Below are 25,104 nucleotides of genomic sequence, written 5' to 3' on the forward strand. Positions count from 1 at the left end.
TGCAGAAGTCTAGTTTTCTCTCAGACATGCACTTGAATTACAATATGCTGAAAGGTTATTATGGGATTTTTGCCCAATGATGCCAAAAATTACTGCCTACTGCCGCTTTAAATTTAATTTTTTCATTTTTTGTGTCGTTAACTAATGAAACTACAAACATTTTGGGCCATAAAAGGAAAGGAATGATTTTCCTGATATTTATTTTACCATTTTCTTCTCTACTGTAATTGAACCTCCTTTGCTGAGCAAATCTCGGAGTGGCGGACGAGCGGGTCTGAGCCGTCGTTGTCGTTAACTGCGGGGCTAACTCCCCCCACTTTAATGCACAGGTGACCAAGCCCCCAGGATGTTGATGCCAATTTTCATAGTGGCCAAACTGCGGTACTACAACGTCCGTGTCCGTCCCGTGACGCCATAGGGCCCAAAAATACTTTTTCCCATAGACTTGGGAAAGAGACGTCTGTAACTCAGCGGATCATTTTTTTAGGTGAATCAATTTCCCTGTACGAACACTTGAATAGTCCTTATTTAAATCATTAGGTCCTAAAAATTGTAAAACACACTAATAGCTGAATCCAGAGTTATTTCCCTTCCTCCGTTCATGTGAATGAGACCCAGCCCGAGACTGGAGCGAGGGCTGGGAGGCGAGTTAGCGAGCCGTGACGTCAGCGTCAGGCTTTGACCCCGTGATCCATGCAGGTGACAAGCAAGACACGGTGACGGGAACTTCATGGGAGTTGTAGCATTTATTAACCGACAGCCTAAACCGTACACACACTGCACTGCTACATTCACAGCTATAACGTTACTGATAACTTCATATACTCACCGTCAGTCACACATGGACGCTCTCTTTCTCTCCCTCTCAAGTGCACACTCGCTAACGTTACGGGCCGTCTGGCTGGCCGAAACCCGTCATCTTGTCACCCCAAAAAACACACAAACGTCCCAGTAAAGAAACACAACATGTGCCTCTTCTCTCTCTCTCTACTGCACGCTATCATTAAGCACACAACCTACGCAATGAGTTGTTCCTTAAAGGAGTTCACTACCTGTTAAACACATTTTAGTTTAAAAAACATCTTAAAAATACAGAAATCCCAGATGATTAGACCCGGTGGGCCGCCGGGCTTGCAATACACTGGCGGAAACTTTCGAAGTAGCTTCCCCAACACTGGTTATTCTTGATGATTCATGATAATCAAATGCATCTATTCCCGTGCATGAGATAATTCCAATACCCCGGGCAAGATACAAGTAAAAAATAGGCAGATAAACAAATCTAATATGAACATATTATGAATTGATGCTAAATCTAAACTTAAATGAAATCTGAAGATGCTTTCTGTTTCTTTTTCCTGACATATTTAATAACTTTGATGGTTAACATCTGAAAGAAAAACACGTCTGAAGTTGTTAAAAAAGAACAGAAACAGCCCCGCTAGCTACTCTGTGAGTTGCTGCTGTATTTAGGTACATTGGTGCTTTGAGCTAAATGCTAACATCAGCAAGCAAACATACTCACAACGATGACAACATGCTGATATTTAGCAGGAAAAAACAAGTTTACCATGTTCATCATCTTAGCTTAGCGTGTTAGTATGCTAACATTGATGATGGGAATGTCATTAGTTCTGCAGGTATTTGGTCAGAAACCAAAGTTTTAGAAGATTATAATCATCACCAAAGTCAGGTGACTAGGACAATAATTCAGGACGGGAATCATCCAGCAATCCATCCAATAGTTGTCGAGACATTCTAGTCTGGACCAAACGGGCGGACTGACTGAACGACATTGCTATCCCTTGTTCCAGTATCTAGCGAGATACTATCCCTAGTATCCCTATCCATGTACAAAATATCACCAGGCACTATTGTCTGTCGAGCTATCAGCAACATTAGTTCAAAATAACTTGAATCAGTGTAAAAAAAAAACATTTCACAACAACCCTAATACACACAGAGCATTACGGTAGCTTTGGGGGTGAAGTCCACAGTATGTGTCGACACACCATCAAGTTCCCGTCATCATCAGGCTATCTGCTGCAAGCTCAGCCAAGTTAAACACACCGCCACCTGGAAGAGGACGAACTTTGAAGTCCATCGTTCCATTGGCTCCCCGTCCATTTTTCATCTTCCTGAACTGTAGGTCCATCACAGTTTGTTAATCTGCTCAATAAAATCCTCGTCTTTTCCTTCACGGCAATCATCTCGATCCTCTGAGGTCAAAAGCTCAGAATGAATCAGGTCATGTGCTGCAGCCTAGATGGTGAGATCTGTGAAGTCTCGTCGGGCAAATCCTTTCTGAAAGACATAAAGACACAAAACAAATACTGACTAACGATGTGAAAACAGTGTTTCCAAAGAATGACGTAATGCTAGACATTTATCCTCTGCTGCTTGCTCTGTCTGCACTAAGATAGTTACCTTTCTAACTTCCCAGTTGCATTTATTGTAATGCACTTTTCACCTGCATATTTGAGTCTTTACTCTCCTGCAGCTTGTTCATAACTCTGCTGCCACATCGCTCTGATTTTAACGTCATCACACTGGCTTTCCTTTGTTTTTAGAAAAAGTTATTTTAATCACCTATAAGGCATTACATAGTGAAACCCCAGACAACTTTTAGACCATACTTGAATTATTGACACTATTATCATAGACGTTATGTAAGGGATAATGTACGGCGAGCCGGTCATTTTTGTGAAAGAATCCCCGACAGGGACAATATTTGTGTTGTTAATTGATTTCCAATAATAAATATATACATACATTTGAATAAAGTAAGCATATTTGCCCACTCCCATGTTGATAAGAGTATTAAATACTTGACAAATCTCCCTTTAAAGGTCCCATATTGTAAAAAGTAAGATTTTCATGTCTTTTATATTATAAAGCAGGTTTAAGTGCTTTATAAATACTGTGAAAGTATCGAGGCGCTCAATATACAGAGAAATACACACAGCCCGCATTCAGAAATTGTGCGTTTGAAACAAGCCGTTAGGATTTCTGTCCATTTGTGATGTCACAAATATACAATATTTAGACCATTACACGGTTTTAAACGTAAACATTCTAAATGTGTCCCAGTTTATTTCCTGGTATGTTAATGTTAATGAGATCAGCTGACAGAAAATAAACATGGTTTAAAAACTGTTGCCTAGCAACGCAATTCTGTTGCAATTCCGTTGCAATTCCGTTGAAATGCACTAAAACGGAGCGTTTCAGACAGAGGGTGAATACAGGTATATTCAGAGAGACAGTAAGAGGAAAATAAAGTTTTTTTTGAACATTACAGCATGTAAACATGTTCAAATAGAAACACAAAATACAAGTATGAACCTGAAAATTAGCTTGATATGGGACCTTTACGGTACATTTTAAACAGGTAAAAAATGCGTGATTTGCAATTAATCACAATTAACTATCGACAATCATGCAATTAATCGCATTTAAATATTTTAATTGATTGACAACCCTAAAAAATATTGATAACTGCAACTACACTCAGGTTGAAAATCCTTTTTGCACTGCCATTCAGAGGTGACTAAATGCCTACAGCCCACACCTGCCCCACTCGGTCATTATGTTCTTCCGTTCGGGGGTGTAGCTCAGGAAGTTCTGTCGGCCTTTTCTTTTAGATGAGGTCAACGCTTAGAGCTCATGGGTAGTTAAAATGCAAAAGCATTCGCCCTCTGGGAACCATGAGTAGACACAAAAAGCAGTACATTTTCATGGCAGCCTGTCCAGTAGTTTTCCAGATATTTTTGCTTTAGACCACTTTGTTTGTACTGGGTCTTGTGAAGACAGCCCAGGGTGTGTGCCTGAAGCTTGGTGTGAACTGCGTGAGACTTTGGTTGAGGACAGGCCCACAACAGGATATCTAACAAATGCAACAACTTCACCATGGCCACCCAGCCGACACATAAACACATGGCTTTTGTTTGCTGTGTCAGGTTCAGTTCGGCGGGGGCTGATGTGTGGGTAGGGAGGGTGGGGGGGTTACAGGAGGAACACAACAGTGTTCAGAGACTGCCAAGTCCACATAACTTAACTTGTCTTTTATTCATCCCAGAAGGCACAAAAGAGACAAACCCAAAAGATCTCAGCCAGATTCTCTGCATTCCAGCTGAGAGCAGTCACTAAAAAACTAAAAACTCAACTGAACCCCGGCCAGACTCTGTCAGTAATAGACAGACACAAGCAGAGTATTCAGGAGGTAAAACAAGGATCCTCACAAGAAGAAGAAGAAGAGAGAAAGAGTGGCGTCACTTGTGTTAGACAAAAATAAAGGAGTTTAAGTGTTTAAAATGAAGTGTAGTTTTGTTGAGTCAGCTTTTCCTGTGTTTCTTTAACAATTACAAACCATAACAGTGGGCTTTAAAGGAAGTGTTATCTTATATAATGAGTTGGGCATTCCACAGCAGATTGGTAAAACATCCTTCTATAAAAGGAGCGGCTTCTCTTGTTCGTGCCATGGCTCCTGTAATCCTGTTAGCCACTCACTTTGGATCTTTATCAACTTCATAACCAATTTGTTCTCAGTTCTAACATATTCTCTGTTTTGAGTTCATTCCCTCTTTTAATAATTGCAAGATTGGCCTGGGGTTTTCCCTCTTCGTTAACTAAACAGCTGATAAGAAACTCTTAACTGTTCCTTTTCCAGCACAGTTGTTGGAGAAGCAACAATAGACTGCAGCCAGGTAGCAACATTAAAGCTGCTCTATTTCATATTGAGACTGAAATAAATAAATAAATTACGCTGGTGAGCAGCACATTGTCATTCCCAACTCGTCAAATACGGCAGCTTGGTCAGTGATCCTACGCTTCAAACTATGACACTCTACTAGTGTTAGAGGTGGGAAAATCGATTCCCGAATTGTAAATACAAAATACATGTATGGAAATAAGATTGATTGGATTATATTCACCAGAAGTATAAAACATTACTAGTCCCTTATAAATTAAAAAGAAAATACCACTAATTTTTGAAGGAAATGTCTTTGACAAACATTCTTACTGTATTAATTTAGATATTTTCCAAAGTAAAAGTCCCTAGAAGTGTATGATTCAACTTTTTCCCCATGGTCTAGTTTTAAAAAAGTTAACAAAAATCACAGTAAATCATAATATTGAAGCGCAATACTTAAAAAATTGCAATACATATAAAATCGTGAGATAGATGTATCGTCCCAACCAAACCCAACAATTTGATTAAATCCCTCTTGTGATGTAATGTATATCTGTATATAATGTAATAATTATAGCCCGCTCACATATTCTGTTTCACTCGAAGTAGCTGGTGAACATAGCGTAGCATTTAGCAGCTAAAGACCCATATAGTTCTCTCAGGAGTTGGTGGAGACCAAAAACAGAGCTAAAAGGAGAGTGAATATTGACTTACATTCATCAGGTGGACACAAACAAATGAATGATTATGTATCTGCTGGATGTTTAAATAAGCCACTGTTTGATAACACATATATACAGTATGTCATATTAACTTTATAAGAGGATAATATATCAGTCCAATAACATGCCCAATAAATTAGTTAATACCATTTTACATCTTGTGATTAGAAGAAAATCTGTAGCTTGTTTTGGGGAAGTACTAACAATTATAAATCAAGCATGGTTCCTGAAGATTACTAAACCAAGACAACATCTTATAATCCTTAAGTATCCCGACTCTACTGTAACAACAAGGTTGACAGATTTTGGACCATACAAATTTCATATTCGCTGTATATAGTTTACTAGATACTTTCGATCTGCTTTTAATGCTGTGTGGTTATCACTGCTTTCTCTGAATCCTGTGTATTTTTAACAGAAATGATTAATGTTTAGAGTACAAATTGCATCACCACTGATTTCCCAATGCGTGGGAAGGCAGATTGAGAGCCGCCCCAACGCAGAGACGAACTTTAGTAACTCTACAATCTAATTGCTATCAGCTAGAGAGAAATATTTGCTCTGCATTAGCCGAGCCAAGTATCCTCAGATAAGGCACGACCAGAGGCTAACAACAGACCAAAGGAGAGAAGAAGAGGACCAATAGGAAGAGAGGAGCGGAGGTCAAGTGGGATAAAAAACAGATGTGTGCAGACGTAGACTAGAAAACCATCTGGTGGAGACAAACGTTTAGAGCACAATGTCAGCCAACGCCCACACATTCTGCTCTCTATATTAACTTCAGTCTCATGTCTTCATTCACACACCAGCAGCGTGAATACCATAGCAACAGTGCAATGTTGTTTTTGGTTCTGTGACTTAAAAATAACACTTTTAAAGGGAAATTAAGTTCTGCAGGTTTTACAGAACAGAGTAAATCTGAGGAGGTTGATTAAGCTGCCTTCAAATGGGGTCGTGTTTAGAGTCCATTTGAGCCCCCTCACTTGATTTCGGAAGTGGAAAGTTTCTGAAAGCAACGAGATCACGAGTCGTGACATGTTTGCTGAAGTTTTCAGAAATGGTGGAGGCCAATAGAAGTTCATTTTCTGTGGTTGATAAGTTAATATACAGTTTTTCTTCGTAATTTTATAATATGTCTGAGGAAAATGAAATTTCCTGCATTGTGTTACCCGCTCGCTAGCTTGCTAAATTGTTAGTCTCGATGGACACCAACAGTAGCGTCCATGTTGCCGTTGCCAAGCAGCGGTGTTCTCACGACTTGAACCTTGTACACGACTTCCCATGTCGTATCCACGAGCTCACAAGTTCCATTTAAAGGCAACAAATAACCATTTTATTCAAGAAAATTATGTACACTCTACAATATTTGTATTGAAATCAATATAATATATTAATTTTAGGGCTGTCAATCGATTAAAATATTTAATTGCGATTAATCTCAAATTAATTGCACACATTTTTATCTGTTCAAAATGTGTCGTAAAGGGAGATTTGTCAAGTATTTAATACTCTTATCAACATGGGAGTGGACAAATATGCTGCTTTATGCAAAGGTATGTATATAATAATTATTGGAAATCGATTAACAACACAAAACAATGACAGATATTGTCCAGAAACCCTCACAGGTACTGCATTTAGCATAAAACAATATGCTCAAATCATAACATGGCAAACTGCAGCCCAACAGGCAACAACAGCTGTCAGTGTGTCAGTGTGCTGACTTGACTATGACTTGACCCAAACTGCATGTGATTATCATAAAGTGGGGATGTCTGTAAAGGGGAGACTCGTGGGTACCCATAGAACCCACTTTCATTCACACATCTGGAGGTCAGAGGTCAAAGGACCCCTTTGAAAATGACCATGCCAGTTTTTCCTCGCCAAAATGTAGTGTAAGTTTGGAGCGTTATTTAGCCTCCTTCCCAACAAGGTACTATGACATGGTTGGTACCAATGGATTCCTTCGGTTTTATAGTTTCATATGATACCAGTAGTATCTACCTGAGAGGTTAAGGGTCAAGGAAACGCTTGTGTGCTTCCTCTATGGGCCCATGGATGCGGAAGATCCGAGTAATTTATACCCGACAGCCATTTTGGCTTCATGCGCTACTGAGCAACTTCCATAGAGATGAACGGGCCCCCCGCCTCCAACGCTGTATCCAGTTCTCTTTACACACCCATGGGCAAAATGCCACGGACCAGCAGGAAAAAACACATTATCGTTTAAGCCAAAGACAGTGAATCACAAACACCACCAAGCATGCGTAAACAGGAGCACTGACCAGGGCATACTGGGTGAATGTCCTGACTGCCACCGGGAGTCAACTATTTTAATGAAGACTTTAGTGATCCGAGTCTCAACTTGAGTTTACTCAGATCCACTCAGTGAGGTGGCTGTCAGGTCACAGGACAGAGACAGTACTGTAGAGATCACTGAAAGCAATTAGCGATGTTCTGGCTGCCTCAGGACCAGAGCCACAGGCCTTTCAGTGACTATAATCCATCTTTCTTATGATGGATGTGCTTAAGAATGTGGTCCTTCTCTCAAAACACTGTAAAAGAGGAGACCACAGAGAAATCACTGGTGTGAGGAACCAGAAGCACGGAGAGAAATAACAGCCCTCACTGCTGCGGTCCAACAGAAACTCTTCAGCTGTTGCAGTTCAAACAAACTATGGTGCACTCGTGCACTTCCAAGTTAACTCCGGTGTGCTTCGGTCAAGTGGTCGGCTCCGTCAGCAAGAGATAAAACACTTTACTTCCAGCACACATAAAATATATGGCTATGTGAGGTCACATAGATGCTCTATGACATGGAGCCCTCTCTCCAAATGCAAGCTGACATCGTAATTTATAATGTCAAGTTAAAATGTGTCTTTTGCTGTGCAACCTGTAATTCTGCTGGTTGTCAGGAGCCGTGATTTCAACTTGAGATGACCCCTTTTTAAGGATTGGTGTCCAAGTAGGACCCAACAATTATCACCAAACGGTGCAGCTCCAGGGAGCGTTTCAGCGTCTTTTAGTTCTCAAACTCTGCTCACATCAACCCCGTTTCCAGACGTAACTGGCAGTTTCTTTTGGGAAAAAGAAAAACACTCTTAACACTCCTCACACCACAGGACTATCTGGAATGATAATCTTTAGAACCATAAAAAAAGCAGGGCTTTGCTGACGATTGTCGGAGTTAGCTTGATCTCGTCATGGCCTTCGAAAAGTTTTTCCTCGCCATAATTTAGCGCAAGTTTGGAGCGTTATTTAACCTCCTTCATGACAAGCTAGTATGACATGGTTGGTACCGATGGATTCATCAGGTTTTATAGTTTAATATGATACCAGTATCAGACTTTTCTTCCGCCTTTCTTTCTGACATTTTCAGATCTTTTTAAAGACTTTTTATGGAAATGTTTGGGACATTTTTTTTCAGGCAAAAACCCTCACACATTCACATATCTGGAGTTCAGAGGTCAAGGGACCCCTTTGAAAATGGACATGACAGTTTTTCCTCGCCATCATAAAGAGCCAGATATTTCCCTGAGGAGTTGGTGGAGACCAAAAGAGAACTACATTTGTCATCAACCTCCCTGCCCCCAAGTGGCCCAAAAATCAATTGATGCACCTTTAAAAGGAACACTTTTTTGTTTGAAGCAGCCACCCATTACACCCTATAATTTAATCACCGCCTTCACAAAGAGGAGGATCGGTTTACAAATTTCTAATACATTTCTATAAACAGATATCTGCATATGAATGTGGAATCTGTAGGCAATGGGACAAGATTTTGGCATCGGAAGCGTTCTGGTTTCCGTTCGTAGTATTGACCAATCACGTTCGAGCGGGCTTTGGTTGAATGCAGGTAAACAGTCGGTGTACAGCAAAAGAGGCAGAACGCATTGGCTGAAATTAAATCTCGGAACCCATCGACTATCGCCTCATGACGATTTAGCTTTTCATTCGTTTTATAAAAATGTATCTGCATCTTCTCTCTCAACTCAAACTCCATTCTCACATCTCAACTGTAAACTGTAAACAATGACCAGCGCACGGAAGAGGACGTCTTGTCCGTATATCCATTATCTGGGTATCCGCTGGCTACACCCAAAGTATTGGCTATTGCCCACAGAGACTAAATCATCATCAGACCGATGGGTTCTGAGATTTGAGGTTGTTGTTGTTGTTGCTGCGTAGCCATGTGCTTCTCTCTGACATGTTTGCAGCGAAGAATACAACATATGGATGATATTTAATAATGCATCTTGGCATCAGCAGCTGTGGGTCTCACCAGTTTGTAGTCTTTGTGCAGTTTGTTGTACTGGAACATGTTGCAGAGGACAGTTGAGGCCGCTCTGGCAGCTTTTAGACTCCCAGAGCTGAACAGAGACACAGTGACAGACGGTTAGAAACCAGGAGGAAATGCCAAAGCAGCAGAGGGGGGGGATAACACAGTGATAAACACTCTAAAATGACCTGCAAATTAACAAAAGTTCACATGTTTGTGTGGCCGGTGGCCAGAGGGGAGAGCAGTAACAGCTCCAGAATATATAAAGTCATTGACAGCGAACACAGGTCACAGCGAACAAACTGAAAGATTGTACGACTTAAGAAATATTAACTAATTATAAGGAGAGTGAAGAAAATGTTTTCATGCAAAATAAAACAGTTTTCACAGATTTAACATTCATCATGAGTTAATAACTTGTATTCATCCTGCTCTCTGAAGCAGCAGCTCACTGATATTTAGTGAGTCCTACCTGTTATCATGGGACGTCTTGATGCCCAGCAGTTTCGGCAGACCGTTGAAGTATGAGATGTCACGGGCTGCCAAGGAGCTGCAGGTGACCAGGTGATTGAGGGCTCCGCAGATGTTGACCACCACCTCGCTGGATGGCGTTTTCTGAAGGCCGTCACTAGGCAGCTTGGACACCAGAATGTTCACCATGTTCTTAGCTGTGAGGAGAAGGAGCGAGGGAGGTTGTCTTAAGGCTGACCCACACTAAATAATACACAATACACCTTGATAATTGACAGTACAATTTGCTAAAAATGGATACAGCTCCGGTTTGCTTTAACCTTTGTTGTAAAGGACTTTATATCTGGAATTAATTGAATTTCAGTTGGTAAAGTGTTCCAGAGTTTACAGCCTTTAATGGAGAAATCCAAATGCAGTTCTACGATGTGGTGTTTAACAGATGCTCCTGGTTACTCTTTTACTGTCTTGTCTTTGGAAACATCTGGAAAAAGGCTCTGGGGCTGGATTGTTAACACATTTTAAAACTAATTTGAGGAAACAAATTGAGTAAAGCTCTCAAAGCGAAGTAGATTTTGTCTATTGTTAGTGCCCACCACACACACACACAGGGAGAGTTTCCAGCCCAAAGAGGACTGAAACCCCCTCCAGTAATCCTTGTTGGAGTCTTACCTATGTGGTCTTTGTTGGTGGAGTGTCTGGCCAGATTCCTCAGCAGGCCGGTCAGAGGTCTCAGCTCCATGTCGCTGTTGGTGTCTAACAGATCCAGCAGGATGGGCAGCATCCTCTCCTGCTCCGTCACCACACCACTCAGCACTGATGCCCACTGGCAGAGAAGGACAAACATCACATGAGCCTCTCTGTTGATTTTCTAGCAGAAGAATCCAATTCAAAAGCAACCAAAATAAAATCAGACGGTTAATTTTGGACATGGTGACATCCTACCCTGGCCTCTCCTACAGTGATGTTTTGCAGCGCTCCTACGGCAGCCTCGCGGCTGGTGGAGCTGCAGTCGCTGTTCTGCAGAACGAGCTTGTACAGCCCCACCACCTTAGGGTGCCACAGCCACTCGGCCCCCTTCGGTTGTCGGGACACCTCAGACAGAACGGACAGCTGCTGGTTACGCTGTGGTGGAGGAGGTGAAACGGAGAGAAAATTAACATTGTAGTAGAACATGCAGTACATTCTGTTGTAGCTGCACAACCGAGAGTTTACTTTATTATATTTTACTCATATTGTTTTCTTCTTGTATCAGCTCTTATCAGCTGTAGCTCGCTAACTAATTAACCCTTTAAAAAAAGTTGCTCTGGTGTCCTTAGAGGGAAAAAGTGTAAAAAAAAAATGCCTTAAAAATACTATATTATTTTCCACTTTCACTGAGTTCAATTTTATAAACAACATCAGTCTTGATCATCACTAATAAATATTAATTAAGGATTTTAACCCTTTAAATACCAGGTTTCACAGCAGTCTAGTCAGGAGTTGTCAAGACATGTGTCTCTAGACTAAAGCCAGACGAACAGACAGAAAGACAGATCACTATCCTCAGGTCCCCCAGGCTAAAGCAAGATATAAATCCTCCCTGTTCAGACTCATGTAAACGGGCTAATGATCCGCTACTCTGAGCTAAAGTATATCACATCCTATAAACAGGTCCTTTTCTAGCGTTGACTACGAGAACATACATGTCGTAGTGGGCCTGATGTTTCCTCTCCTTCAGCTTGCTGTTGAAATGAGTAACGTGATCTGCAGGTTGTGTGTGTCATATTGGAAGCTGATCCTCCCCGTGGACCTGAGTCCACCTCTAGGGTTCCTATCTGCTGGGACACTTTATTATTATCCGGCTATTACCGAGAGAACCCTGACCTGCTCGAGGTCAACGGCTTGACCTAAAGCTCGACTTTCTGAGGCTCGATAAGTGAAATATCTTTAAAATCACTCGAACAAAAATGACTCAAACACGTTAAAATGCATGAATAGTGTGGTCCGAAGATGATCTGTCTGCATCATTTATAGAAGACAGGCAGTTATATGACCCGGACCTGTAAACAATACAGGCAGCTCCCCAGCAGCAACATGAGTTGGTCCCCTGACATGTCAACAATGAGTATGTTACTGAGACGGTTGATGTTGTCTGTAAGACTCCAGAAGGGAATGAGATGGTATAAAATCAGTAGAAAACAGTAAAGCAGTCATAATGCATTTTCACTTAACCCCTTAACACTCCGACGGCCCACCGGCAAGCCAGACCGCTATTCTGTCTTTCAGTTTTCAAGGTAGGAGAAGATACTGGTATCATATAAAACTAGAAAACCTAAGGAATCCATTGGTACCAACCATGTCGTACTAGCTTGTCGCGAAGGAGGATAAACGCTACAAGAACATGTCAGCAAACAGTTGTCTACTGACACATCTATCTTGCAGACAAAGAGCAACATTAGCATGAGCTTGGAGTGGTGTGTCTGGTGGTGTAATAATCTTATGACGCGTGGTGACCTTTACCTCTGTGTTTTTCTTGTTATAAAGAGTAAAGCAGCCGATGGCGTCGCTCTCCCTGGAGGCGGAGGCTCTCGTCGGTCCCTCCAGACGGAGTCGGACTGACGGAGGAAGCTCCGTGTATAGCTGGTAGGACAGATTCCTCATCACACACAAAGAATTCTCGAAACCCTAAACATAAAGAGACAGAGAGAGGAGACAAATGAGAGGACAAGAGGAGGGAGAAAGTGGACAAATCAGTAATGAATAACTAAGTAATCTGAGTGGATGCTGAAACATGTAAACTGGTTGAATGAGCTGATAAGCTCATACTCTGATCATATGGGATCTGATTTGAATACCTGATGTCCTCTAATGTTTAACAGGTTACTGAGGCATAGAAACATCCTCCTGCTTCCACTACAGGTTTGTTGAACTTTAACCAACATAGCATTATGAGTTCATTTTAAAGGGATAGTTCGGCTGTTTTGTAGTGGGGTTGTATGAAGTACATAGTCAGTGTATTACCTACAGTAGATGACGGTCGGCACGCCCCCAACTTGGAGAAACCGACAGGAGTACCAGCACAGGAGCATGCCCCTAGTTTGGAGAAGAATATTCTAAAAATATTTTTCATCTCCAAAAGGGAGGCCCTGCAGAAAAGGTTTGGGAACCACTGGTCTAGCCAAAGCCACCACACTCCATTGACAAAAACAGTAATTTTACCTGGCAGAACACATGAGAGTTGCTGGTCTACCGCTGCATCAATCGGTTAGTTTGTTTTGTGCGTTATTGGATGGTTTTGGTTCGTTCGGATTCACCAAAGTCGCACAATAACAGAAACAAACTAACCGATCAAGGAAGCGGTAGATCAGCAACTCTCATGTGTTCTGCCAGGTAAAATTACTGATTTTTTAAATGGAGTCTGGAGGCTTTGAAGGGAGCCTAGATAACAGCTTCAGTTCCCCGTCAGAAACATAGACTGTATGGCTGTCTGACGGAAACATAGACCAGTGAAACTATTCTTAATATCGTTTACACTTAAACTCTTCTAAATCTTATAAAAGTCTTCCCTTTTAAAACCGAGGACATCCAACCGTGGCATGTTCGTCAAAATCAGATGCAGGAGAGTGTTCATGCTGATGTCTAATGGAAGCAGTGCGTTTATCATCAATCATCTACCAGTTGGTTAAAGGTTTATCTATGTGTCTGCAAAGTCATTTTGGTCTGTTGCCTGTTGACAGAGCTCCAAACCCAAGTCAGCGCTTGGTGAAACGTGTCAAACCACAAAGAGTGGAGAAGAATGTAAGTAGAACAGTCCGCGGCTGGTCATGCAGCTCCCTGTAGCTCATAATGAGCCGCTGTGAAGGACTGGAGAGATAAAGGTCTGATTTGGGTAACAGGCTAACATTCCTTAGTGATTCAACATAGCTGCCAGGTGAAGAAACACCAGCGAAGAGTGCAACCTGCTTCTAACTGAAGTGCTCATACTGATGGTCTGAAGGGTTTGTCAGTGTGGTGTGGTGTAGCTGTGATGATCACAGTCAAATCAGACATCATTATTTACAGTGTATTAAAATGCCACAGCTTATTACAGTGCAGGTCAGAGGTACCTTGTCATCAGCCCTGTCCTCTTGTTGAATGTAAGACACCAGAGAGTCCACCAGGCCTCGCATGTCTCTCATCCTCTGTCTCGTCCTCTCGTTCACTGAGCTCAAGTTCCTGTTCCACACAAACACACACAGACAGGCAGAGACACTTAAACCCAGACCAGGCTGTCAGAGCGTAACGCGAGTAAAGCTGTCATACTAAAATTCATCTTTTAGGTCAAACTTTATGAATCTCTCTTTAAGACCCTTCAGTAGCACCTTCACCACTTTGTGATAAAATGAGGTATTTTTTTGGAGCACTTGCATGTAATTCTATCTCTGTCAAGAAACCCAGAGTCTCAGACAGTTACAAGGTGTAAGCTGCATGCATCACCGTGGCAACAGATATCGTCGTGCATGTTTTGTGTTTGCCCGAGGCTTATTGAAAGAGGCTGGGACACGGGGTCCTGTTGGTCTTGAGCTCTGGGGTATATGACACATGCGCTGCGTAACTGGAGCTGCCGTCGTGCGTTGCTGCTGGCTCAAATTCAGCGAGTGCAGATCAGATTTTACCACACATGTGTTGTACCCCAATGATATGACGTGATGATGACATCTCTTCTTTCCACCGTCCTTGGTTTTGCCATGCCGTCGGACTGTTTGTTTTTCCGGTGCCATCCAGAAGGTGTGTCTGTCTGCCTGAGTCCATCTGAATGCAGCGTTAACCGCTGGCAGGTTAGGGTTAATGGGTTTAGGGTTAAATGATGATCAAGAATGATGGTAAAATGTTTTACAGTCATCAAATTGCTTCAGTATGTTTTCCAGAGTCACAGAAGTGAGTAAAAGCAATTGGAACATTTGACTGCATTTTGATGACTATAAAACCTTTTACCATCATTCAAGACACAGACAGCTGTGCAGACAGCTGTGCAGACTCAGATTAACCGCTGGTGGACTTGTTGGACGTGCGAACACAGCCTCCCTCTTTCATTCCTTCAACCACCTTCTAGACAAGGTCAGCATATCCCAAAGACCTGTTGATATCCAAGTCTTTCATAATGTTTAAAAGTACGTGTGTTTCTCCATCCGACCAGAAATGTGGGCTTTTCTTTTGGGCAATGCATCTCTGCAAACTGTCGGCTAGGGGTTTGTGTGCAACGCACAGAGCTGGCCGTAAACAAGAGAGGCTGTGTGTTGCTAACTGCTGTAAAAAAACAACAACTGAGATGCATATTCTGAATGTGCTGTATACTTGTCCAAATAATGCTCCTAAAAGCTGAATAATATCAGCATATCACACATGGCTTAATCTGAAAATGCTCCATTCGGGATAAGGCCTAATTCAGAATATCCAAATGGAATATGTTGTTTACATTACTCATATTGAATTCTGAATATTGTCATATTTGGAATATGGTGGAATATTAATGTGCATCTAAACACAGTCATTGTTGATCATCATTCCCGTCGACATGCTGGCGTTTTGTTTCCAATAGAAGCAACCAAGTGCTGCCTCTATTCTTAACTCTGGTTTGTGCCTCTGACTGACTTTATCCATAGCAAGGGCAGATAAGATTCATGGGTACTGTAGTATTTGGTGCCATTCAGCAGACCAAATTGAGGGAAACAACATAGAGGAACATTAGAACACTGGTTTTGGAGTATGAGTGTTAGGACCCTGATGCACAAGTAGTCTGCCCGTGTTGGAATTTTTTTGGCCGATTCAGCATGTTGAATCGTTTGAAAGAAGTGAGGAAAGCGAGTAAAGTCAAGAGGAAAAACACAGAAGGCTCTTCTAATTTTTCTTTATCTCATCTGATCATTCCAATACACGGATATTTTCACAACGGCATGGCCATCTGGGATGAAGCTGAGTGAGAGAGGAGTGAAAATGGTCGGCAAACGGCGCTTTGTTTCATGTACGTATCATAACAACAGCTTGTATATCTGCCATCCTCTGTCTTTTGGTTTCCCTTTTCGAATGATGAATACAGACTACCGCGACCTGCTGGTGTGGTGAGTCATTTCTTCTCAACTGGCGTCCTTCATCGCCGCGAGTTCTTTAATGTCAGGTTGGTGTGTCTGGGCCTTAACTCTTTAATCCATGCTAGCAGTAGGTCTCTAGATGTGGCAATGCTAGTTGGCCAACCAGTCAGTTGGTCCACCACTTTGGTCCAGACTGAAATATCTCAACAAATACTGGATGGATTTCCATTTAATATTGTACCGGCATTAGTATCCCAAGAGGATGAATCCTAATTACTTTGCTGATCCTCTGACTTTACCTGTTGTGCCACCAGCAAGTTGTTGTTTTTGGTTCAGAGTGAAATCTCTCCACAACTATTGGATGGATCGCCATGAAATTTGGTACAGATGTTCACGTCCCCCTCAGGATGAACTGTAATAACTTCAGAGATCCTCTGACTTTTCATCTAGTGCCATCATGACTTCAAAACTTTGATTTCTCCAATACCCGGTTGATGACAAATAACTGCAAAACATGACTTTCCCATCAGCCTCAGCTCTTCTTTGTGTATAGCGCTAACTAGCAAATGTGACAGATTCAAACTTTGTGTTGCATCTAAACCAGTGTTATGCTTTGAGAAGACTGCTCTTCCGTGTAGTCACCTGAGGCAGCCGCTGGTGTTGTAGAAGATGTCTCTCTCAGAGGGGCTCAGTGGGACGCTGCTGCACAGAGGAACCAGAACTTTCTCCGTCAGCTCTGACAAAGCTTCTTTGGACAGCTTCTCCTTCAGGTTGTCTCTGGAGGACAGATTCCACAGGACACCTACAGACACAAGCAAACAGGTCTTTATTCTGTTGTCGCACTGACAGAGTATTTCACACCAGATGTTTTGGCTTCACTTTTAGGGGAGCTGTCATGTTGTCCATCTTTATATACGGTCTGTGGTTCAAACCAGTCTGAAAGCAAAGACCATCACTACCTGTGATGGTCTTTCGAAGCTCCTCGTCAGGTTCGCTCAGGATGCTGACGAGATGCATCACTCCACCGGCGTTGATGAGCGCCACCTTGTTGTCAGCATTCTCGTAGATGAGGTTCCGCGTGGCGCCGGTGGCGTAACGCTGCACTTCCTGGTTGTCACTGGAGAAAAGCTGAACTAGAGCTGGAACGCCATGCAGAGCACGGACCTGAGAGAGAGAGAGAGAGAGAGAGGATCAGGATCACCATAAATACACATGCTGGTGACGTGGCAGACTAGGGATGCACCAATACGGGCCGATGCTGACTCAAATAGCTGGATCGGATATCGGTGACAATGAGGCCGATCTATTCAATTCCATTCTATGTTTATATACTATATACGTTAAATTACGTACATTTTTGTTTAGTATTTAATTCAGTTTTGACCAATTTGTGTGAATTGTAATTCCTGTTAATTTTGAAGAGTTTTTTTACCAGGTTGCTGATGTACAATTTATCATTTTAATAATAAATAAAAGTCGGATCGGTGCATCTCTATGGCAGACTAAATGAAAAAAAAAACAATGGACAATAAATAGAGAAATAAGAGAAATATGACCAAACAGGTGCAAAGCACATTACCTGGTTTTTGGCATCGTTGCTATGGTAACACTGGTGTTGTATGTATGCAGCTCCCAGAACTTGCAAGCCAGCGTCTGACTCAGATAGATATCTGACGGCTGTAGCCATGTCCAGACCCTGCAGACTACACACACACACACACACACACTTAGCTGTATATTAACAGTGCTATGACAAGCAGTGTACGGGGAAACTGCAATGGACATTACGCCAACAACAAATGATCATTTCCATCAATGATTAATCTGTTGATTATTTTATCAATTAATCATTTTGTCCATAAAAAAAAAAAAAAAAATAGAAAAATATGTGTCTGAAAATGTCTGTCACACTTTGAGTTGCACAGTAATAATGACGTCACACTACTTCCGCCTTTCGCCACTTCAGTCTTCAGGCGTTTACACACCGGGGGCATGACAGATAAACAACACGAAAATGCGAATTACTCGCCTGCAAATATTATACGTCTTGGGCTTTTAATGTGAAAGGTAAGAAAAGAAGGAGTGGATCTGGTCTATGATCTGTGATCTGGCTTATTTTCTCTTTATATGTCTCTTCATATATCTGACAGAGCTACAAATGACCCAAGCCAGAGGTGGCCCAGATGTTTTATTCAGGTAAATGAATGAATAATATGTCTCACTCTTCCAGTGGGTCGTTGCTGGGTATGGATGCTCCATCCAAGATATCCACACCTTTCCCGACACTCCTCACGCTGCGGGTGGAGGCGGCCCGTTGGAGGGGCAATTGGTACTGCCCCGTCCCAACAACATGGTTAGCCCTGGACACATGCTGCTGCCACTGCGTCCCCCAGCCGTCCCCGGCCATGGGCACCCCCCTGCCGGTCCCCACCCAGCCCTCCTGACCGAAGGTGGAGCTCTGCTGCTGCTGCTGCCCATGCTGCTGGTAGTACTGCTGTCGGTTGGTGATCCGGCTGATGGTGCGGTGAGACGGGCCTTTGTAGGTGTACTGACACGGCAGCGCCTCCTCCTGCCAGTGGCCTCTGCTGTCCTGGGCCAGAGTCCCACTGAGGCTGCGCCGTAGGGTGCCGGGGGGAGGCACAGCGACCGCCGGGTAGGAGGCGTTCTCCGGGGGAACCAACACAGCGAGAGCCTCCTGGTCCGCTTGGCACAGCGACTTGGAGCGTCTGCTTCTGCTGTGTGACTGCTGGGAGGACTGGACGCTGCACTGGACCGTGCTGGTTGCTTTACGGCTCACCTTGGAGCTGGTTTCCACAGCGGAGCGAGAGGAGAAACCAGAGGCGCGAAGGGGCCCTGTGGGCATCTGCAGGGTGGGTGGTGTGGGGAGAAATGAAAGGTTAGCAGACACACTGCAGCGGGGGAAGATAAATACCCCTTTTATTCTGAGTTTCTGATATGAAAAAGCAAATTTTCATTTAACTTCCTCAGTACTGAAAAAAGTAGAAGCTACAGTACAGACAAGGAGAAAAGGTATCACTAGTATCTTCTTTTTCTGAACAGTTTTACAAGAAACAGTGCTTGAGGCTCGTGATAAGGACGGCAAAAAGGAGGTGTATGAGGTTTCGGTAACACTTCATTTTACAGGTCTGCAAATGTCATGGTAATTAGATGATAATTGGCAAGTAGCCTATTTGAAATTTCTTTGGAATTACTGCCAAATTACTCCAATATTTACCTCAAAATTTATCGAAAATTACTTTGTTTGGCTGTCTTGACTTGGGACTTGACTCTGGACTATTATTATTATTATTTTACATATATTATAAACATTATTTAATAATTATATTCCGCTATTTCCCAATAAGCAGTAATAAATAGTACCAGGTAATTTATTTAATACAATTCCAGGAAAAGAATACAAAGTTAATTGATATGCTTTATTTCCATGTCTGCTGATAAATAGATAATAATTGGCAAATAACTTATTTTTCCACCTCTGATGAAGAGCAGCGTAAAGCCGCTTCTCAAGCCTAACGGCCCTATTTTACCATTATATGCTATTTTAGAATATAATCATTAAATAATGTTTAGAATAAAGTCATTTTCGATAAATTTTGAGGTAAATATTGGGGTAATTTGGCAGTAATACCAAAGAAATTTCAAATAGGTTACTTGCTAATTATCTAATTCATTTTACTCATCTACTCTGGCTCTTTATGCTTCGTAACGTTACTACTCCACTGCTCGTTTTAGTTGTTACTGCAAAACCTCACCTCAGTGAGTCAGCGAATTGCCGTAAATCCATTTAGTTTATAGTACGGAAGTTAGCCCGCTACAACAGTCGCAGCGGTCACCATCCTGCTACGTTGATTTGAATGTCCGTTCTACTCCTACACTATTTCTGTGGGTCAACAGTTCTTCCTTCGACTCCTTCATTAAAGCCGGCTACTGTAAGCTGCAGGAAGTTCACCGCAGCCTCTGCATTGTTAGACTGGCCAGATAAAAGCAACAGACTCGCGTCCTGTTTATATTTTTCCTCTGTCTTTACATTGTTCGGAATTTGCTCAGCAGTGTTAGACCATTAGACCTGAGAGGAAACAGTATTATTCACACACAATACTGGCTACATTGCTTTCCAGTTTGTGTGTGTGAAAACTGCCTTTTTCTTTTAGAGAATGTTTTATATTGCTACTGTTACAATCTATTACAACTTTGGTCATATTTTCATAGTTTTGACATCTTGGAACGCACTGAAACGCACTGGTTGTAAACAAGCCGTCAGTCTATCCAGATTATCTAAACCACTTTACTTGGAGATAAAACTGAGAGTGAGTATACCAGGAATGTTGCTGATAATCCCTCATTGCACAGGAAACCTACAGGAAACCTGCACTCACAATATGTATGTTAGGTCAAAGATAATGTTAACAACAGATGGTTAATAATTTTACCATTTGTTTTTATTTTCTCTCCCAACTCAACTCGTAGCCACCACGACACTAGGACACTGAGGTCATGTCAGATTAGTCTGACTCACAGGATGTAGACTGTGTGTATAAGACTGCCATTGACTTTTTCAGATGGAATCCCCCCTCCTGTCATCGGCGTGTTACCGTTTTAGAAGGCTCACTGCATCCTGGACTTAGCGCCGCCCAAGAAGATTGTGATTGTGAATACAGAGAACTAGGGGTAGGGGAAAAAATGTTTTTTTTACAATTTTGAAATAGATTTTTTAATGCCAGAATCGATATATGAGCTACATTTGAGTCTATACGGAGGTAGAAGGAAGTTACCACTTTTATTGTTGTAGTCTGAGTAACGTGACGTCATATCCGTTCCAACTCCGTCAACCAAAACAAACCAGCGTGGTAAACACTACACATCCAGTAAAGGATGGAAACACTTTGGGTTTCACTCATTGACAGGAAAAGCAGAGCTAGACATCACGGCTAAAGTTGCATGCTAACTCTGTCCTGGACAGGAAACGTTATCGTATTGCGGTAACGTGCGGTCAAGCCAGCGGTCACTCTCATCTCCGTGGTCAAATCAGCCGACGCTGATGAACTATTTATTCATAGATTAATATTACATTTGTAAATTCTTTTCAGAATTCTTCTTTTTATTTTATTTCCCATTAAAATGTCAAATAATTAAATACTTTGTAATTTTGACCATTTAGTCATAGATTAATAAATTACATTTATTAATGGCTATGTTTATTGTACAATTAGTTAATAATCAATTAAATGCTTTATTACTATTTACCTGACTCTTGTGGTCCTCCATATATTCAGACGTGTTATATAAGTGTTTTTTTTAACATTAAAGCATTTAAACATGTTCAAGTAGAAACCCAAAATGCAAGTATTAACCTGAAAATGAGCCCTTTAAGCTGTGTTTTCTGTCTTTGACCTAAGCTACTCTAAACGTATCCCCAAAGCGACAGTATTTCAGCACTGATCTGTACCGGACGGCTCTTTGGAACGTTTTCTTGCATGTATCAGAGTATAATGCAGTACAGGCAGGCGGTACTCACAGCCATGACGCGGCTGGGTGTGGTTATCATGGATCTGGAACTGAAACCATGGGTGTGGGAAAAGCTCTTTGCCTCAGGAAAGCTGAAGTCTAAACAAAGAGAAGAAAGATAAAAAAATATATATATTAGTGTACTTGATAATTATGCCACTGTGTCAAAACAGATTTAATATTCATATTCAGAATGCCACCTCGTTGGTGAAAGTTGTTGAAGCTTGAACACAACGGGGGATTTAACAGACAGGGACAAAACATATATCCATACATAGGTATATATATATATATAAATACATACTTCCATACATGCATACAGTGAGAATTACATTACAAAGACTTTAAACAGACAGATACAGTAGGGAATAGAACTGTTGTTCATGTGTAAGCGTGGTGCATTTGTGTGTGTGTGTAAAAGAGGAGATCGGTATTTAGGTTGTTGGTGTGAGTATGAGCCCGGCTATGTGAGTGAGTGAGTGTGTGTGTGTGTGTGTGTGTGTGTGTGTGTGTGTGTGTGTGTGTGTGTGTGTGTGTGTGTGTGTGTGTGTGTGTGTGTGTGTGTGTGAGTGTAGCGGATACAGATGTGTCTGCAGAACAAAACAAAAGGTGACATTTTAAGGGAAGGTATTCTTTAAGACACGCCAGTTTATCTATAAAACACCTGTGCTGGCGTTGAATCACTGATGCCCCTTTTCCAGCAGCGGGAACCATTGTAATCAAGGATGCGTCATCAACGGAGGGCGTTGCTCAACGGGCACAACGGGAGTAAACAGTAGTAGCAAGATGGCAGATTGCACTGATTACCTGCAAGCTTTTGATCTGTTATTGCAGATGTTTGCAGATGTTTGTTTTTATCCAAAATGCTCCGAACGGTTCAAAATTAGCGAACCGGAACAGAACTTGTTCCACGTTGGTGGAAAAGGTGTCAACCCTGTCTATAACAGATTACAGTTGTAGTTTTAAACAGTTTTTAACTGCTTTAAACACGTGGTTAACGTTGTAAATTAAAAACAAAAATGGAACAAAACTATGTGGTTAAATCTAGTAAAAAAATCAAAACATAATGGTTTGGCTTAAAATGATACACGTGTCAATTTCCACTCCAGTCTTTTCAAAATAAACTTCCATCTTCACAGGAAAATATTTGGTTAGGTTTAGGCAACAAAACTACTTAGTTAGGTTCAAGAAAAGATCAACTTGGTTAGGTTTAGGAAAAGATTGTGGTTTGGGTTAAACTAACACCAAAACGTACGCCTAGATGAAAGGCTGGTGTTTTTTGAGTCCACCCCGACCTCCTCTTCATACTTCCTGGTTCACACTTGGATTACATATGAATGATTTCCTGGGATATATATGAATGACAGTGGATTACTTATCATATGTATAGCTACAAACGGTATGAGAAAAGGCTGATTTGTGAAACGCCAAAAACAAATGTAATCCGCAACAAAATACGTTTCCCTCGAAATAACTAAATACAGTAATTCAGAATGCAATTTGTATGGGAACGTAGTTTTTAGGACACAGGGCTGGATAGTTTGATCGGAGCCCGTCTCCAACCTATCGAGTCAAGACTCAAGATTTCTGAGAGGCAGACGGGCTGCTGAGGTTAGTCTGCAAGATGCGAGACTGGCCCACGGAAACGAATAAAGGCCATACAGTACATTAGCATGCTAACATTAGCACTAAACAGAAACCACCAAACCATGTAAACAGGAAATTAATTTTACAGATCCGCAAATTTCATGGTAATTAAATGATAATTAGCAAGTAACCTATTTGATATTTCTTTGGAATTACTGCCAAATTACCCCAATATTTACCTCAGAATTTATCGCAATTATTTTCCATATTAAAGTCTCTGTAAATAACAGCGATCGGGCAGAACTACTGTAAAACTGATGGATTCCTTTCACCTCACAGATGGGAATAATGTAGACACAGACATGAATCTATATATAGATTGCACACTGTAACCACATGTATGAACACTCTCAGACTCCAGAGCACATAACATACTGTAAAACAAACACAGCGAGTTGAACACAGAGAGAGGAAAGGGGGAGCGTTGCCTGAGGTAAACGGCTTAGAGAAGAACAACACAAGCCATCCAGTCCAGCAGGGCGGAAGGAAGGAGGGAGGAGATGCTGCTGCTGGGAGGGGACCTGGCCTGCATGCCTGAACATAAGCATCACCAGGTCAGGGGTCATGTACTCAAACACGACCACCACCACCACCACCACCACCACAATAAGGAGAGCACACACAGCATCTGGACGTCTTATTACAAAGTAACAGAACCACAGAGATGGCAAAAGCCTTTACATATAAAGCCTCTTAATAACTGTAATGATCCAGATTTTTTCGCACCATTTTATCAGCATCAACATTTAAAGGAATGCTCCACTGTTTTTAAACCTTATCTCCATCTCATTCATCAGTTTGAGTAATTATTAATACATGGTTTAAAGTCCGTCCATGCCGTCTCTGTTGCTGAAACAAGGTCGTGCAACATTACTTTAGTAAAAGTCTAATAATTGTACAATGAAACTTTCCTTGCTGAAAAATCCAAAATCCCAAAAAAAAGATAAATTGTGTAAGAAAAATATGGATTTCATTGGTAAAAATCATTGCCTGTATCGTGGTCGGACAACAACACGTCATACAAACTCGTGCTGATGAAGCATAACACGAGCGCTACACTGTGTATGTTTCTGAACTAGCTATCTCTGTTGGTCGTGATCCAGGAGAGTAGGAGAGTCTCCAGTAGTGGCGGATCTGTTAGAACTCCCTTTTTCCTTGATCCCACGGCCTAGAAAATACCCAGACTGCTCTATCAGGGGTGTCTGGTGCCATCTCCATTCTACCATAGATATCTCCTTTAACTTAAGAGGTTTGAGGTCTCGCCTAATTTTTTCCACGTGCCGCGTGGTTCACAGCAAAAATAGACTGTGGAAGTTACCTTTGGACAGTATATTGACATCATACCAGCTACATTACTATGTCTATATCTGTAGAATATGTCACAGACATGGAAAAAAATGAATATTTATTTTAACTGTGTTTCCCTTTCAAAATAAAAGCCCACTAGCAGAATTAACAGAATTCCTTCATTTGTTAACACAAGGCTTTTATTCTGAAATATTTGCTGGACAGTGTTGTGGAAAATGCAGTGACAAGCAAACTATAAGGCAATCTTTATGTAGAAAGAAATGGCTGGCAGTAGCATGGCAGTCGCAGCAGAAACGCTGCCAGTGTGGACACCACACACGTGAGCGATGCAGCAGTTCAGCGAGGTAGTCGTCACGCGCTGCTCATCGACTGATCGACTTCACTTTTTTGTTTATTTGTGAACAAATATAATTA

At 41.7% G+C, this 25,104-nt stretch overlaps 1 protein-coding gene across 2 annotated transcripts in view; it reads right to left on the minus strand.

The window, feature by feature from the left end:
- Positions 1-727: 727 nt before the first annotated feature.
- Positions 728-25,104, minus strand: part of LOC141782774 (plakophilin-3-like) — a 33,652-nt gene continuing 9,275 nt past the window's right edge. Inside the window, exons 2-13 of one of the 2 annotated variants that reach the window (XM_074659497.1) lie at positions 21,746-21,834; positions 18,432-19,072; positions 17,789-17,912; positions 17,169-17,373; positions 16,852-17,011; positions 14,248-14,356; positions 12,662-12,826; positions 11,105-11,284; positions 10,832-10,985; positions 10,164-10,359; positions 9,695-9,782; positions 728-2,304 (exon numbers count right to left, since the gene is read on the minus strand). In XM_074659497.1, the coding sequence (XP_074515598.1) occupies positions 2,263-2,304; positions 9,695-9,782; positions 10,164-10,359; positions 10,832-10,985; positions 11,105-11,284; positions 12,662-12,826; positions 14,248-14,356; positions 16,852-17,011; positions 17,169-17,373; positions 17,789-17,912; positions 18,432-19,072; positions 21,746-21,834 (2,153 nt within the window). In that variant the 3' untranslated portion in view covers positions 728-2,262. Of the gene's footprint in view, positions 2,305-9,694; positions 9,783-10,163; positions 10,360-10,831; positions 10,986-11,104; positions 11,285-12,655; positions 12,827-14,247; positions 14,357-16,851; positions 17,012-17,168; positions 17,374-17,788; positions 17,913-18,431; positions 19,073-21,745; positions 21,835-25,104 lie in introns of both variants that reach the window. The other variant, XM_074659487.1, reaches the window with a different exon arrangement.

The sequence above is a fragment of the Sebastes fasciatus genome, chromosome 2 (assembly GCF_043250625.1).
Source record: "Sebastes fasciatus isolate fSebFas1 chromosome 2, fSebFas1.pri, whole genome shotgun sequence".
Classification (NCBI taxonomy): Eukaryota; Metazoa; Chordata; class Actinopteri; order Perciformes; family Sebastidae; genus Sebastes; species Sebastes fasciatus.